The 17,824-nt window shown below is 36.6% G+C and overlaps 2 protein-coding genes across 3 annotated transcripts; one reads left to right on the top strand and one right to left on the bottom strand.

Annotated features, from left to right (window-relative positions):
* The first annotated feature begins 1,800 nt into the window (after positions 1-1,800).
* On the top strand, positions 1,801-4,213 carry LOC108143875. Of its 2 annotated transcripts, none has more exons than XM_017268447.2 (4): positions 1,801-1,948; positions 2,429-2,658; positions 2,715-3,107; positions 3,674-4,213. In XM_017268447.2, the coding sequence occupies exons 1-4, from the start codon at positions 1,921-1,923 to the stop codon at positions 3,893-3,895; spliced, it is 873 nt and encodes a 290-aa protein (XP_017123936.1). In that variant the 5' UTR covers positions 1,801-1,920; the 3' UTR covers positions 3,896-4,213. The 2 variants fall into 2 exon arrangements, with proteins under 2 accessions (XP_017123936.1, XP_017123944.1); XM_017268455.2 differs by having other exon boundaries at positions 1,803-1,948; positions 2,718-3,107.
* An 8,412-nt stretch (positions 4,214-12,625) lies between these two features.
* LOC108144638 (probable cytochrome P450 6v1) lies at positions 12,626-16,206 on the bottom strand. The gene is made up of 3 exons (XM_017269677.2): positions 15,338-16,206; positions 13,375-14,193; positions 12,626-13,057 (listed from the first exon to the last, which is right to left on the bottom strand). The coding sequence occupies exons 1-3, from the start codon at positions 15,803-15,805 to the stop codon at positions 12,782-12,784; spliced, it is 1,563 nt and encodes a 520-aa protein (XP_017125166.1). The 5' UTR covers positions 15,806-16,206; the 3' UTR covers positions 12,626-12,781.
* Between the last annotated feature and the right edge of the window lie 1,618 nt (positions 16,207-17,824).

The following is a 17,824-nucleotide window of genomic DNA, read 5'->3' as shown; positions in this document are numbered from 1 at the left end:
CGAAATCGGAATCCAAGGAAGCCACCCCGGAAGCCAAGGAAAACAGAAACGAACTCGAGGACCCCGCATTGTTTTGCCAAATCAACGGGGCACCTGGTATACATCTATATATACACATACTTTAGGCGAATATAGATGTCCTTTTATTTTTAGATATCTAAAATCGCAAACCAAAGAAAAACATTAAAAAATCGGTTTGTTTTTGTCAAATCTTTGGGAAATAATAATAGAAATTTGGAATATTATAGCTTGTTCCACACCTCGCTTGATTTTCATATATTTATTTATCATTCACAGTATGACTAAAATCCTAAAACCCCAAAAAACACTTTTACAAAAAAGGGTTTTGTTTCAATCCCTTGGGAAGTAATGTCAATACGTTATAATGTTATACATGGTTGAATTCGTCTTTAAATTTCCAATCAAATGGCATTCATAGCTTAAAGTGTTTCATTTTTTCAAATTTTTGAAAAAAATCATGATGCTACCCCTTATAAAAAATAAGAAAAGTGGTCATAAAATTATTATTTCCTTATCGACTGGAAAAGTGTCCAAAGTAAAAGTATATGTCACCAGCAACACAAAACAGTCAGTCTTATTGCTGTGCCTCTTATTTTGGCCAAGTTACAACAAAAAATCTTTTAAGAAATGTGTGTGTGTTTTTTTTTAATCTCCACAAACCAAAACACCATTTAAAAATCTGTTTTTTTTATCAATCGATTTTAGCTCGATGAACTCGTCATAAAATTTGCAATCGATTGGCACTCATAGCTAAACAATTTTATATATGTCCTTTTTTGAAAAATAAACACTTCTTTTGAAGATTAACCGAAGCCAATGAATTTATTTTATAACTTTGTAAATACATATATAATTATTTAAGCAATTATATATTAATAAACACACAACGAAGAGAGTATTTGTAAAATACAAACAAGCACGAACTCATACTTGAGGCTCGTTATTGGATCAACAAACATTTACGTTACTACAATTGATATTTGATATTATTTTTGTTCGCAAATTTGTTTCACTTTCGACTCAGTCTCTGTTTTTTTGCGCACACTTTTCCTGGCAGCTGTTGTTGGCCTTCTGCCTGGATTTACGGCTAAGGATCCTTGGGATCTGCGTCTCGGATTGCGTAAGCCATAAAAATCCGGGCCAGGATTTCTGCGAACGAGGATCCTCGCGTGTCAGCCTAAAAAACTGGAACTGCACGCAACTGGAGGAAAAAATGAACACAAAAAAGCGACGCACAAAAAGGATATATCCACGCGTCATAAAAAGGCAACCGAAATTCCAGCGAAATATTGAAAAACTCTAGACAACATTACGCAAAACGCAATCGGCGAACCGAGACCGTAAATCAAATAATAAAAAATTGCCGCGAACAAACAAAAAAAATAACGAAACTTGCCTTGGTTATGGTGACTCTTGAGTTCAGTTTTTTAGTTCTGTAGCTCAGTTTTTTTTTTCGCTAGTTTACAGCGAAAAAAACGAGGAGAAAAAACGCGAATATTTTTTATGACTCTGGGATTAGGATTTATGACCCAGGACTAGATGATGTAACCGTAGGATCCTCGGCGAAAATCGCGTATCATAAAATATGCGGCTGCTAATGAGGTGTTGGATGGAAAAGAGGGGGCAGATAATAAATATACGTAATACTAAAGTTTACAAGAAAAATTAGTTAATATGGTTGGCAATCAAATTTTGAACATATATTATAATTTAAAAATAAAGGTAGGCCTAGAAAAATAAAAATTACCAGTAAAGAAACCCTTGCCTTTTCAATCATACTTTTTTTAAATCGTTAGTAGTGTAGAATTTTTTTCCAGTCCAGTTACAAGTATTCAGAAATTTTTCATAAGCCAAAATTTCTCAATCTGTTCTTTATTTTTATAATACTCAGCTGTAAATATGTTCTCTCGAGGATTAAATATCAAAAGTAAGTACTTCAACAAAGGAGATCATATTCATATCATATTCAGATTTTCGTATTATAATATACATATAATATTCAAGAAAATTATTGTTGCTACGTGAATTGCCTAAGATGATTATGCAGATTATTAGGTCAAGCCCAATCCCAAAAATCGACCTGCATGTACCAATAGTGAACTAGTGAAACTAGGGAAATAAAGCTATTTACAAAATGTAATTATTTAAAGCCCCATAAATTTTTCGTCTTTAAATTTGATTTTAATTTCTAAGGTGCCTAGCTTGCACATCTTTTAGCATAATTGAAGCTAATTCAAAAGTTTATACAACATCTTAAATTTAAACATCTTAGTATTTAACATCTTAAAAAAAATTTCTTAAATATATTTAAACTGATTTTCGGTATTTTATAATTGAGATTCCATTATTTGTTCTTTATTTCCATTAATATTAATATTATATTTATTGTTTTTGTATTCATCCAAAGATCAGCAGCGTGCGTTTGTGTGTGGCCTTTTGTTGCGCAACATTTCGAATATTTTCCGAAGGATGCCAATGGCTTCCAAACAAAATAATTTCAATTGGCCAACACTCCAGAGAATTCGGAATATCAAAGATGTCGATGTAAAGGATGAGAAGCCCTATTCCACATACAAAGTGGACAATTATCGTGCCCACGAAATGTGGCAGAAGGCCAGAATTGGTGCACGTGAGCAGGTGCGTCTAATGGCCGATTGGGCTGATTCCTTAAACCTAATAATCTGAGTGTCCAGCAGAACAGCCTTCGTGGCCATCAGCCGGCCAATTCCGACGTAAAATCCGATTCGGAGGAGATCATCAGTGCCCTGAACAAAGTCCGGCAAATTGAGGAGCGACGCAAGATTCACAACAAGATGCAGCTCCTCATGCAGGAGCAGCAGGCGCTGGACGAGCAAATGCAGGACGAAAAGGATCGTGTGGCTCCCATTAGGGAGGCGCTCGTCAAGCGGGAGCCGGTTAGGCCGGCTAATCCGAATCCGCCCAGGGAGTACGCACCGATCCGACCCGATCTGGACAGTTGCCGACCGGGACCTTGGATATCCGCCACAGTTCTGGTGGCTACGGGCAACTACCAGCAACTCAGGAACACGCCAAAGCCCTACAAAACGAACGACAAAAGTGACCAGGTGAGCGAAAAAACACTCCAACTTCAACTTATTACCAACAAAAAAATTGAATTGAAAAGGTGGCCCAAAAATCATTTCAGGAATTTTTTTTAAATATTTTTTTAAGGACTTTACAATTAACTTAATGTTTATAGTCTACAAAAGTGGTACTTATTTTCAGTATAATTCAAATAATTTTTTTGTAAACACATCTAAAAATCTTCCAATTTTATTATTTTATTCATTGGAAAGTTGAATCTATGCTAAAAATATGTATTGTTTTATTCTTGATATAAAAATCAAAGTGATTTTCAGTAATATGTATAAAATTTTACTCATTAATATTTGCAATGCTTAATATTTAAATTAACACCATTTTAGCTATTTGAAAAATATGCACCAAAAAGATATAAATGATATAAGAGTTGTAGTACTATACTTATTACAAGAATTGTAGATTTCCTTTCTTCCTTAAATGAATAGGTATTCTTAAAATATTGTAGCTTTGCTCTAGATAGTATTCAGTAGTTCCAAACCAAATGAAATTCAAAAATCTATTTAAAGAAAATGTTCCCTCTAAATTTCAGGCCGTGTCCCAACCTGAGAAGACGTCTCTCCCGGCAAACTCGACATGTGGTGTGCCAGAACCCATCACCAAGTTGGCCCAAGCCCAAGCCAACACCAATCTGGACCAGACCAATATCGAGGAGCGGATGGACAAGTGGCAATCGGAGGACGAGTACTCCAAGGAATCGTCTTGCTTGAAGTTGTGTCACCACTCTGTGATCTCCAAAAGGGGATATCGCTAGTCAAGTAGAAGAAAATCAGCAAATCCAGCAATTCAATAACACTGTAATATCGCAACTCACCCGGACCGTGTAATTTCCAGGACTTGGGCTATATCCCATATAAATTTTGATCAGCAGCGGGACCTTTGACTCGACAGCCTGCTCATTGTGTTACACAGCGCATCACAGGATTCCTATTTTTATAATGCTTGAAAACCCTTTGGAAAAGATCAACCAAATTCTATTTTAACGCTCACAATCATAGGTGTAGTTTTATATAAGTTTTACAAAAAATATATTTGGAATAAATCAAAACGGGAATTTTTTATGATAACGAAAGTCAAGAAAGCTAATATTTAATTGTTTAATTTTGTAGCTTCATTTTATTTTAAAATTCAATCTGCTTAAACAATTATCTTAAAGTAATCAAAACTGCTTGAGAAAGTAGTGTAAATATGTATTTTATAACAATATCTTAGTTAAACTATGCTGTAAAGAGCATATTCTCCTCGAAACAACCCCTAAACGAGTGAAAAACTCTTTTGAATAGTGTTGAATAATTGACGCCCGCCTGAAATTGAAATATCCCACTCAAGTGATATCGACTCTCCGATTCCGATTGCGATTGCGATTTACTAAGGTCTAATGCCGTTTGACACAGCTCTCGATGACCTTTCAGTTGGGTGTGGATATGGGGAACTACCCTTAAGTTGGAACAGGGGCCATATAATTAGTGTAATTACCTCAACAGCCTACTAAATTCGAGAAAAATGCAAACAAAAATTAAGAAATCACAACATTTATATCCCCCTGTCAACGAGCCCCGTTCGCCCGATGCCGTGTGCGATTCCAGGACAAAGGAGTCCTTTTGGTCCTTTTGGCATAGAGTCCCTTGTGCGGAGGCCGAACAATTGATGCCATCTAATGACAGGGTGGATTGCAGTTTTTCGTTTTAATTCCAGTGCCAACTTCTGTTCGTTCGCTCTCTCCGCCCCAAAAACACCGGCAAAATAATGTTTAAAGTCCGCTTTGCAACTTTGCAGTTGCATTGTCAGGACCTCGGGATCGGATCGCCGGTTATAAATTACGTTTGGCGGGCAACTTCCTTTCGGGACTCTGGCTTCTATTTTGTTCGATGTTCCACCCTTTAGTCTCCTGATGATTGGCAAAAACCGAAAATAAAAAGCGGAGGATGCATATGAAGACGCAGTCATTAGTGCCGTGGTCATGGCGAAAGTGCCAATCATGCCGAGGTACAAATGTCCTGCCATGTCCTTTCGCCCAGTTACACGGAATCCCCGGAGTCGAGGGAAATATTTTGGCTCAAGCATAATTAACGCTTAATGAAAATATTTTGGGTCGGCAACCCTTTGAAGGCGGCGGAACACACACGAAAACTATGGAAATTTGTTAACTGGAAAATTTGCAGTGGCATAAAAAAGAATAGCTAATCATGCCGACAAACGGAAAAGTTAGGACTAAAATCAAAATAGGTGAGTCTGTGTAATATATATACACCGTTATCTTTCTTTCTTTTTTTTTTTGCATGCATTTGGGATAAATATTTATTTTTGTTATTTTATGGTCAATAAAATAAGTTGAAAGGTTTTAAAACGGAGGATTAAGTGTTTAAATCTATTTATTCATATATTTTTATTTTTATTTGTGTTTCCGTATGCCAATATATTTAATATATGATTTGTGTACCGATTTGTAATATTAACAAAAAAATTATATTCTTATGTAAACTTGACATAAGAACTAAACACTAGAGTGATCATTTAAAATAAAATATAATAAACATACAACAGCTTGATTAGATTAATTTTTATGTTTTAACTTTACTTGGACAGCCAAGATTGAAATAAAAATAAACCAAATTGTCTTTAAATTCCCGATTTCGTTTAATATTTATTAGCCAATTTTTAAACGTCGGACTTGTGCCATTAGATAAACCATAGGGTTGGACTCCAGTGCCTACTAAGTTGGTCATTACACGACTAAGTAGCATCGAAAACAAGCCACCCAAGATGGGATGACAGAAGAAGTCAGCGGGGAGTGAAGAAAAAATATACTATACGGATATGGATGGAGGGGTTTTTTCGCTGGGCGTTGTCGACATTGTCATCAACACATAACTGTCAGCTTTTACTATCGCTACCAGGGGGTTGCTGCTGGAGAGATTTGTAGACCCGGTGGTTAAATTGAAACCCAGAAACGGTGGCGAAAAGGGGAGGGTTTCTCGACCCGCCGCCGGCAAATGACCCAAAACTGAGAGACATCATCATTAGGGCATCAAAATGGGCAAGTACCGGGCAACAACCATGAATATCCGTGGAAAAATCATCATCAGCAGTGAAATGCATACAAAATGAAATTGAACAATGCTGTGTTTTTGTGTATATAGAGTATAGTATTATAGTATGGTATATAAAGTGAATATGTATTTGTATTCCCATGGCCGACTGACATATTTTATGCATTTGGCATTTTGGCTGAAGTGGCGGAATCAAAGCGATTGTTCGCAGGGCAAACATAAATAAGTAAATGAAATGCTGCATAATTTATGCATTTAATGTAAACAGACAATTTGGCGCAGCTTTTTGAGCAGTAGCAAAGAAGAAGCCCCCAAGACATGTAACAAGGACTAAAGTTTACGAGGGCAATTCAATGATTTGGGGTATGTATTTAAGTTATAATTTAGGGTGTAAATTTTTTGTTCTTAATTGGGATTTTACTTTTTCTTATTAAATATACATAAATCGTTGAATATGTACGTTTTTAAATGATTCCAAAAGCTATATTCTTACAAGCGGACAAGTAACGGACACATTTGAGTTCATTAAATAATAACCTGAGATGTACATTATTATTTAATATTCTTAATTCCAATAATGAAACCCTTCAAGTCTCCACTTAACATTTTCTCTAACTGATAAGCGGACAAATTTAATTCAGAAAATAAAAGTGTAGTGTTAAATACACCACCTGCGGACAAGTCAAGGAAAATAATATATAAAAACATTTTTTTTTGGGGAAGAACTAAATTGAAACTATAAGTACGCCCCTCGCTGGCTTGCGTCCTCATTCAAAGATGATTTTTGCTGACAGCCAACAGTCAGCGCCGTGTCAGAAATCACAGGCCCAAAAAAAAGCACCCAACCAGCGAATGGAATAAAGAAATGCGAACAAGGTCCTGGGGTGGGGTACGAAAAAAAAAATATATATATATATATATATGTACAGGCCGAGGACGAAGGACGATGAGAGCCCAGGGAACAGGAGGGCACAGGCACTTGATGAGCAAATCAGGGCCATGGTTCATTGACGTAGCAAATTGGAACTTCCTCTGGGAGCGGCGATGAAAATAATGATGAGGAACGGGAACGGGAACGGGAACAAGGCCGTGAACGAGGATGAGTCCTCGAGGAAATCCCAAGTAGCGCCAGGTAAAAAGAGCCAAGAATCCAAGGCGGAAGTATCCGAGAGATACGCATGGTAATGTAACTGATAAACGAAGCGTAGAGAAGTGAGGCAGCTTCTTATGTTACACGACATTCCATTATCCATTATCCAGCACCCATTATCCATATGGCCAACCCATCCCATCCCAGTCATCCCCTTCGAATTAAGATGCGAATCGGGCGGCACACAAGTTGCCGCATTCATTCATAAATATCTGTCGCATCTTTTGTGCATCCCATGGATTGAGATTGAGTTTGTTTACCTCACAGATACACAAATCGAGTTACAGATTGTGCGAAATGTGCGAAACGATCCGCCAGATGAACTCGTAAAACGGATTCCGGCCACTTGTAAGGAAAAATAAAAATAAAAAACAAAAAACGAAAAGAAAGGCGGAGAAACTGAACATCAAAGCCCAATGTCTAAATGCAGAACTAACCCGCACATTGTTGCAAAATAAAAAAGAATCCAAAATTCCACGTTATATGACTATTTGGACTTTTCGTTAAAATAACATTTTTTTTGGGTTTTATTTTGTGTAACTTAACCAAAATTAGTAGCACAGCTAAAAAAAAAGACTGTTTTATGCAACGTATAAACTTTTTTTTCATAAGATGTTACATCACAATATTTTGCAAAAATGTAACAAAAATAAAAAGTTCAGATTTAAATGTCATTTGATTTGAAATTTTGTTACAAGTTGATTGAGGTATACCATTCCATCATTGGATCAATATTTATGCTGATTTGGCCAAAAAACTGATTGTTTTTCATTTTTTTGTTTATATTGGTACATTATTTGTTTAACTTTTTAATTTGAAAATTAAAATGAATATATTTAATAAACCTATAAATTTATTTAGCTTTTAAGATGGTATCATAATGTCTGGCAAAACTAAATACGAGTTTTCGGTAATGAATGGCTGACTAGTTTTGTTGATACTTTTCCCATACCTTTCGAACTCGCCCAAATTGAGTCATAAACAATGAACCCTCATTAATAATCATAATTCCGATGGCGCTTAAAATTTGTTTGACAGTCTTAATTGGTTTTGTCTTCGCAGATCGATGAGGATCGTGAGGATCGATGCCAACTGGTGAATGGTGAATGGTTAATGGTTAATGGATAATGGTTAACGGCTAATGGCAACTTCCGCCCGATCGACTGGACATGTGCATCCAGTGTTTTTCTCCCTTTTTTTTCCGTTTTTTTTCCGTTTTTAGTTCGAAGTTCGAACTCCTCCGCAGTGTGTGAGCGAGTAATTTGGGCTCATTAAAATGGTTCCGAAGTGTCATTCCCGAAGAGGGCAAAACTCCGCGACATGTGGGAAATGGGCTATAAAAACTATATGTATATGTTGCTATACATATATCTACATGTGCAGGGGCCCAGGAAATCGAGGGACAATAGAATTGCGGCGGTAATTGTTGGCGTTGGTCATGGTGAACCGTAACAACAGCAACTGTCAGAGGGATCTGTTGGAAAAAACCCCGAAAAAGTCAGGGGAATGGGAGCCGACAAGTGCAGGGCCGAAAATGAACACGTGCGTGGGAGTAGGGGCTCTAATTGGGTCCAAAAACTACGAACAACATATGAAGAAACTCATCTGGTCAAGTTTTTTCTTTATTTTTATACTTTTAAGAAAAGTCGGTAACTATGAACTCATAACTTTCGCCTGTCAACAAACCAGCAAACATAAACAAATACGCTTAAAAAACTCTTAAACAAAGATAGGTTTTACTAAGGCCCCCTCCAAAAACAACACATTCAATGCAACCTAAAAAAAAAATTAAAAATAAACTCATAGTTAATTGAATTACAAAATGAAATTTCTTATAAAATAAGAAAAACACTAAAATTTGAGTGTGCATTGTTTTTGTTGTATAATATTTATTTCAAAAATAAATACATTTGATGTCCTGCGCAAAATAATACGTGCACTTTAAATTAGTTTTATGTCATTATTTTACATACAAGCTATGCCAATATCGAATATAAGTTTACAGGTACTTATCATTCTTAAAAAAACAAAAGCATTATAAATTTATGTCAATTAAAAATATATAAAGTTGCATTGAATCAGTTTAAACATATTATTAACCACTTTATATCAATTTAATCAGATGAGTTTCTTTCTGTGCAGTGCAACATCTGGGCTATTGCTTCACCCTTTCGGGAATGGGAATGCAATGTTTGTTTTTGTTGTTCCTGGGATGTTTGCATAGGTTTATGTAAATTAGCCCAGGTCGATGGGTCAGCGGAAGGTCGAGGGCGCAAATGATTCCCAGAAGGCAACAGCAACAGCAAATGCAACTGCAACTGCAACTGCAGAAGGAGGCTGAGTGCAACTCTTTCCCTTTTCATTCACTCGAAGCGAAAAACAAATGTTGTATCCAGATAATACACTGAAAAAAATCAATTGAAAACGGTGTCCAAATTAAATTAAAAAAATAACAGAATTACGAATATTGGTAACACATAAATACACTTTCAAATGTGTGTGTGTAGTTTTAAATATTATTTGACAGGTTTCGAATAATTTCTTTAAGTTGATGATGGAGATACGAATTCTGAAATCAGACACTTTTCATAGTGAAAATAAAATAATTATGAATTTGTATGATCTTCAAAATAATACTTATAAATTATACATTCTTAGCTCTACCAGTATTAAGTTTTATAAATTTATAATTTTTTTAATACTCAAATGAGTATTAATTAAATATTAATATATAATATTTTTTGCCATACTCGTTTTTGCGCCGTGTAGTTCGGTGCAACATTTGCTTTCGGAACTTTATGACATTACATTTTACGGGAGGCTGTAATAAAACCCTTTTAGCGGCGTGCGCGCAAGGACCAAAAACAAGAAAGGAATGCGGCTCGACGGCAAAGGATCAGATCGGAAAAGCGGAAAACAGACCACCCTGACGAGCCGGCCACTGTTGATTTTTCGCGGTCTAATAAAAACTGACCAGCGCAGTGGAAAAACGAGCGGGTTTTCCCCTCAAAGAGTTGCGCACGCACTTTTCCATGGAAATCACGAAAACCCTTCGGTTTTCCGCTTGTTTTCCCTCCATTGGGTGTGAGCATTTGCATAACGCCGCCAACGCCGATGTCGGTGTTTCAAATATACATATGTATATGGAATGAAAAAAAAAACATTCATGAAGTATAAAGTGCACAGTGAAAAAGTATCACTCAGTTCATCTCCTAGAGTTGTTTTTTTTATAGGAAAATATTGGTTTGTAAAATGTGTTTATATTTCTATATTACAAATTAATATGAAAAATATTTGTTTAAAATACATTTTTGCAAACATTTTAAGAAATTTACAAATAACTAACTAAAATATGTTTTTATTGCTAATATCGTACCTGTAAAAATAGGATAAAATATTTAAAATCATTTATTTATAATTACTATTTTTCCTGTCCCTAAATTTCTGGAAACTCGATGAATTCTGAGCAAACGAATGACAGCTGTGAAGTGTTTTATTTTCATCGGATCCAGACGCTGTTTATACCCTATAACCTCAGATTTGTGTTAATCTTAATTGACCACAAATAAGCTATTTGCAACCGGTTTTCGCACATATATCGAAAGATCGTACACAATTTGATCTTGGACTTTAAGCTTTGCGGGGGAACTGCAACAGGTTAAGCAACGTTCGCTGACTAGATTCCTAGACCGATTTTATAATTAATTATTAGGTCCATTATTTATTTTTTTTTTTAACCTCATACGTTTTCATTAGCTCAATTTTAATGCACTAGTCACAGAAGTTCAATAGATAACCTTTCTAATCTTGGGGTTCTTATTTAAAATATTAAATTATTATTTTATTTAAGACCATTTTCTTCTGTTTTCTTGTTTAAATTCAACGTTTGGCATATTTTAATTTTTTTATGTAGAACAAATTAAAAACCTAAATGTTAATGTAGTTTATTAGAGATAAGAACCATAAGCGTATAAAGGTGTACCACTTCTGGTTGGGATTTCAATTAGTCAAGTTAATTTAAAGTTAAATTTCGGAAATTCCTTCCATCATAAAAATGAACAAAAAATGCAACCAAAAGAAAAAAACAAAATCTTTAAGAGTACATTAAACAAACATGTTGGATTTTAATTTGCAAAGTAATGGGAAGGTATCAGTCGATTTTTGTACAACTTGTTTGAATATAGGAATATAATGTTATTCACTTCCTATGAAAAGATTTACTTAGTTAAAAAAAAAAATCATTTAAGAATTATTGACTTTCACTTTCTCAGGGAATTTTTTTGGCGGTCCACTCTAATCCACTCGAACTCTAGACGACCACAAAACTGAACTTTGTTTATAAAGCTCTCGGGTGGGCGATGACGATGACGTAGCCGGCCTGTCCCAGCCCCAGCGCATCCGAGACCGAAACACGAATCCGAAACCGAATCCGAATCGAAATGATCAGGCCACCGGGCAAAGGCCTCCGAGGCCCGGCCGACTGATAAGTTATCAGTGGAACGGAACGGAACGCCCCGGGCACTCCCCCGTCGACCCCCTGTCAATATATATTAAATAAAAGTTCGCCGAGGTGGCTTGTGGGGAAAAAAAAGCCCAAGAATTACTTGTATTTACCAGACGATGGGGGCACTGCTCCCGCTCAGTGCGATAAACTCTCACTTTTATTATACTGTTAGACTAAGGGCAAACGAGATAAATTCGAGTTTAACCCCTAAAACAGGGGCATACGTAGTATTATATATACGTACGTATACGAAGTTTAGTAGTACACACTTAAATTGGGTCATAAATTATAAAAAAAAGTAAATAATAAAGCAAACATAATTAAAACTTAAACTACTTTTACAAGGTGTAAAAAAAATGCGTATGGTATAAAAAAAATTGTTTATAAAACACAAAAGAATCTTTAATTTAAAAGCTTAATTAATGGTTGCAGGTTATGAAGGAAATATTAAGTTTGACCAGTACTTTTCATCAAATATAAATAAAATAAAATATTATTTTTAAATAAATATAATGCTTTCAAAATATTGCAAAGCTGCGTAAATAAATCTGGAAAGTTAAATTTATAGCTCTTTATCTCCTAAGCAAAGTAGAATATTAAAGAAATCAACAATTGTGTTTTCTTTTCATTGTTTTTACTGGTAAGCGGGTTTTATAATATACCCAAATATCTATGACTTTTTCAGGCAGTTTTCACTATTTAGTACTATTATTTTGAGCACAGTCGTATCACAAATCATCCGTAAATCAAGAATCATCCGTAAGTAAGAACTCAATGGGATAGGTTTTTAGAAAAAAAAAAATTTCGTAGCAAAGTTTATTTGAGGCAGGCCGAAGTATTTACAAGACGATGACGACGATGGGGTGGACCTGCTGCCGTCCCACAAAATAATGCTGCTGATATCGGATGGCGAAGGGCGGATGGGATCGTTGGTGGCTATAAACAGTCGACCTTGAGGTAAATGCGTTGTTCGCTGGCCAGCAGCGCGAACTTGGCGTCGAATCGAATGCGCTCCACGGTGCGGTCGCAGATCTCGACGCGATGGCGGTGCAAAAAGAAGACTAGGCCCAGCTTGATCTGCAGCAGACCGACTTGCATTCCGATGCAGTTGTGCGGCCCCGCCCCAAAGGGCAAGTAGGACATGGGCGCCTGCAGCGGCTTGTTCGTCGCACTGAAGCGTTCCGGATCGAAGCGTTCGGGGTCCGGCCAGTACTGCAAAGGAAACAAGAAACATTTGTATTATTTAAAATAATAAACTGAAGAGTAAGGAAGACATTTAGACTTGCTTTTTTGTGTTTTTTTTTTTTCAATTTAAAAACTACATTTAATTACCATGACTATGAGAAGAGCAAATTATAGCAGAAATTATAGCCACATAGCCACCTATAATCAGTGTCGAGCTATTTCTATTCGAGCAACAGATAAGGTTAAGTCAAAATCCATTTAATTGTATTAGTAACAAACAAGTGTTTGTAAACAAAAATTACTATCCCGTTCGCCGGCAACTGTTTTCCCCATGCAATACGCACCTGAGGATCATGATGTATGGCCAGATTGGATATGAACACGGGCATTCCACGGCGTGCGTAGCACTCGGCATGTGGCCTCAGCGAATAGAAGCGCTTCTTGTTGATCGGCGTGCACTCGCGCTCGAGAAGCGGCACAATCGGATATTTTCGCAGCGTTTCCTCCACGACCATGTCGAGGAACTCCATCCGGGCGAGGGCCTCGTAGGTCAGCTTGCCATTGGGGTCGTCGGCAAAGGCTTCGCGTATTTCGCGTCGCAAACGCGACTGCATCAGCGGCTGTTTGGCCAACTCGTAGAGGGCAAAGGACATGCTCGCCGAACAGGTTTCAATGCCTGCCACCTCAAAGGATGCCGCCTGGGCGGCCAAAAAGTCACGATGATGCGTGAAATGCGACTTGTCCTGCTGCAGAGCGGCCTCCTTCTTCAGCGTTAGCAGCATCTCGATGAGATCGTTGCGCAGATCGCCACCACGTTCCCGCTCCTCGACCACCAGCTGGATGACACGGCGCAGGAATTCCGCATGCGGCTCCGTAAAAAGTTTGGGCCGCAGCAGCGGCACCAATTTTGGCAGGTAAAAGATCACAAACAAGTCGATTATTCGACGTACATTCGGTCGAAATAGATCCTGACAATGTGAACCGATCTCCGATTGCGTATTCCGCAGGCTATACGATCTCAGGCCGAAGGCGATGCTGGCAATCATATCCGTGTTGTACAGATCGCACACATCCTTGATGCTCACAATGGCACCCCGTTCGGCGTCGCCGCGTCGCAAGTCTCGGGTCAGACGCTTCAGATACCACTCCAAATCGCAGCCGATCTAGGGTTATATAGCCAGGATATAATATAGAATAGAAAAGGCAAATAAAGCATCTGTGAGGGCAACCCATACTTAGTCGTAAAAACGGAGCATCTGTGAAAATCAGCTATTTTACTGCTTAAATCAAATACCAAATGAAGCATACATACATATGTTAAAATAAAGCACAAAAAAACTTGTTGTCTTGAGTTCTTGTACATGTATGTATGTGCACTCATACACAAACTAGAACAAATCTATGTATTAAAGTTGTTTCGACAAACATATTTAGCTGGCAGATTAAGCTTTGTCATGGGCATTTGCATTATCAGAATGATTAGTAATTTTTGTTTTTGTTTTGTTTCGCCAATCGTTTTTGCCAGAGACATTTCGGTGTTCATTTGCATAAAACTTTTGGTTTTGTGATAAAATATAGAAGAACCAATAGTTTGAAGCTATTTATGGTTTTCTCGGTGAATAAAGTGATAGTGGTTGACCTTTGATAAGATAGCCTGTCAAAGAAATAAGTCGGTAACAACCAGTTTCGTCTGATAAGACCAAAAAAGAAACAAAGAGACTCTCTTTTATCAACCTACAAATCTTCTTTGATTGGAAAATGTACATGTATGTATGTATGTTAAAAAAAACACAACCCATAGAATACACACCTCAAGTTTTCTTAGGGGAATGTTTGGCAGGCCAGTATCGATTAGAAAATTGTGTTTTCCATAAAAGTATAAATTAAAAACATTAAAATATACAAAAAAAAAAACCATGATGGAAAAATAAAATAAAAAAGTTCTTGAATATACAGACAATTTTTTTGTTTGGTTTCCTAATTTTTGTTAAATTTAAAAGAAAACTAAGAAATTTAAAACAAATATATTAATGAGATAGAATTGTAAAAGTATAAATGTATATTCAATAAAATATATTGAAGGTATACCTATATATTTTTTTAATATTCACTGTATTTCTCCCCAATATAGATAATAATTATTTCCAAAATAGCTAAGAATGTATTCTCAGAGTACTGCCCAAACTGATCCCCCAAAACATATGCTTTGTAGCCATGTGTAGTTGTTCGAAACATGTGACGTGGTTCTTGGGACTGGGGAATGGGGCCTCGGAACCGGCCGGTTTACTGGGTGACTGGGTGACTCACCTCCTCCATCAGCGAGAACATCTGTTTGAGCTTGGCGCCGGCGAAGGCGGGTGCTAGCCTGGTGCGGATCTCGCGCCACTCGGGTTGTTTGGCCAGGAAGAGCGATAGGGCGCCCATTTTATCGCTGCGCCCGTCGCACTTGGCGAACCGATTGGAGAAGCTGACAAAATCCTCGACCAGCACCGTTCGCACCAGTTGCAGGTCGCGGATGAGGAGGGCTGGCTGGTGGAACAGATAGATGCCCACCACGGGCTCGTTGCGGAATCGCTCGTCGAAGTAGAAGCGGCGCAGCTGCAGGGCAAACGACTCCTCCAAGCGAAGGACTCGGCTCAGATTGCCCAGCAGGTGGGTGGGCTGGACGAACTTCACCCGACGACGCTGCCAGTAGACATAGGTGCGGCGGGACCAAATGAACACGGCCGTCAGGATCGTCACAATCGCCAGCAGGATGTTCGTGGAGTACACCATCTTGGCTTCGGGATCTGGGTCCAAGTTCAAGTCCACCGGCGGATAAAAATTGGTATGGGGATAGGGGTAGGCCGATAGCGCCTTTATTTCTCCGATTTTGACGGTTTTATTTGATGGAGGGTGCAAGGTCCCAGGAGCTTTCAATTTAATTTCTTTTTTGTTTTAGTTTGTTTTACCGCTTTTATTTTCTTTGAAGAAATTAATAATAGTTCTTTTGTTATTTCAATTGTTAGGTATTAAAATGTTTTCCTATGATATTTTGATTTTTAATAATTTTTTGGCCTAGTCTGTCTTTAAGTTTAAATGCAATGTCTTTTAAAACATATTTTATAACTAATCGTATTTAATGGTATTTTTTAATGATTTTTTTTTCCAATTTAAATTTCATAAATTTTGAATATTTTAGGGGAAGTTTTACTATTTTTATTTTTAAATTTTGATATTTATTGTGTTTTGTTTTTGATAGCGGTCCTTTAGAATTATTTGTTTTAAATTTGTATTTATTTTAAAATGATTTTTAAGTGATTTTCCGATTGCTTCAATTTAGTTTATTAAGTAGCGATTTAATTTTTATTAAGTGTTCGAACTTGTTTTTCTTTTAATTAAGTTTAAAGCATTCATTTGTGTTGTGATGTGTTTGATTTCTTTCTGTTGCTTTTAATTGCTTAGAGATCTTATTAAATTCAACTGCTCTCGGCCTTAATTGCTTATGGGAAGCTCCGTTTTTTATTTGATTATATTACTTTTTTTACTTGGAAACTATTTTTTTAAATTGTAAAAAAAATTTAAAATTTTTCCTCCTTCTTTTTTAAAAAATTTGTTTCCCCTTCTGCTTAGTGTATTTACTTTTTTTTTGTATTTGCTTATGCTCTTCGTTTTCCTCTTTTCTTTACGTTATTTCCTTTTGCATTATTTTATAAAATTCTATTTTATCTAATCGCTTTTATAAAAATGCTTAATTTGCCGTTTTTTTTTTTGGTAGTTGTTGTTTCTGCCTTTGTCTTCTGATTCCTTCTTAGATTTTGTTTTCGCCGTTAGTTGTTATTTCTTATTGCCTTGTGGTTTGGTTTTTGCTGCTCCTTTTTATTGCTCTTTCGGCTGCAGTGTTGTTTGGTCAGAAATCCTCGTTTTTTGTGTTTCCTCGGCGTCGCGCAATTTATAAATAAATACTTAACAAATTATATCACATTTGAAACAACTACAAAAAAAACGTGTGTACAAATACACCAACAGACAAAAAATAAGAATAAAATGCACAAGAACGCGACGTCAAAACAAATGAAAGAGGAGGAAGAAGAAGAAAAAGCCACGCCGTACGGGAAGAATAAGAAGAGGAGCGCGAAGAAAGGGAGAAAGGGTGAAAGCGCGAAAAAAGCGAATTACAATTACAGATTACGGATTACAAACAATAAGTCTAAAATTATAAATAAATTCGCTGGCTGGCCCATCAAGCGACGCGTTTTAACTGACGCGACGTCGATTTATTAACCGCAAATTTGCGTTTGCGGGAGGTGCAAACAAAAAAACAAAAAGCGCGAGAGAGAGAGAGATCAAAAAGAATAAGAAAAAAACCGAGAGAGCGCTTTTGTTCCAATTCTCTCAGAGAATTTTTTTGACATAGCGAAAAAAAATTCCTCTTCTTCTTATCTCTCTTTGTTGTTGCGGCTCAGCTGTTTCGCGAAATGGAAATATCGATATAGCGAACGGAAGAAGCAACACTGCGAAGGCCGGCGCCAAAATTCAAAAAGCTAGCTCAATAATTATAAATTGATCGGTGTTTAGTCAAACATCAATTTCATTTTCTTTCTGTAATACATATAAGCAGGTAAGTAAATCTTTCAATACGAAAACTTTTAGTAACACATATTTGGAAATAAACACATAAGCAATTTTTTTTTTTTTTACATCAAGTTTTTTTTTGTTATTCAATTAAATATTCTAGTCTAAACTTTTGTCATTTCGATAAAAGTCTTTTTTAGTGGGGCTTAAATAAGTTTTCTCCCAGATGTACAAAAAAGG

This window comes from Drosophila elegans, unplaced genomic scaffold, assembly GCF_018152505.1.
Source record: "Drosophila elegans isolate 14027-0461.03 unplaced genomic scaffold, ASM1815250v1 contig_149, whole genome shotgun sequence".
In the NCBI taxonomy this organism is placed as follows: Eukaryota; Metazoa; Arthropoda; class Insecta; order Diptera; family Drosophilidae; genus Drosophila; species Drosophila elegans.
The sequence above is the reverse complement of the archived record's forward strand: the minus strand, read 5'-3'. Positions and strand labels throughout refer to the sequence as shown.

Coding starts and splice junctions, on each gene's coding strand:
- LOC108143875 (XM_017268447.2), top strand. CDS start 1,921: ATGTTCTCTCGAGGATTAAATATCAAAA. Junction 1,949..2,428: donor TCGAGGATTAAATATCAAAA/GTAAGTACTTCA, acceptor ATTCATCCAAAG/ATCAGCAGCGTGCGTTTGTG. Junction 2,659..2,714: donor GAATTGGTGCACGTGAGCAG/GTGCGTCTAATG, acceptor CTGAGTGTCCAG/CAGAACAGCCTTCGTGGCCA.
- LOC108144638 (XM_017269677.2), bottom strand. CDS start 15,805: ATGGTGTACTCCACGAACATCCTGCTGGCGATTGTGACGATCCTGACG. Junction 14,194..15,337: donor TGTTCTCGCTGATGGAGGAG/GTGAGTCACCCA, acceptor ATATAACCCTAG/ATCGGCTGCGATTTGGAGTG. Junction 13,058..13,374: donor CCATACATCATGATCCTCAG/GTGCGTATTGCA, acceptor TTTCCTTTGCAG/TACTGGCCGGACCCCGAACG.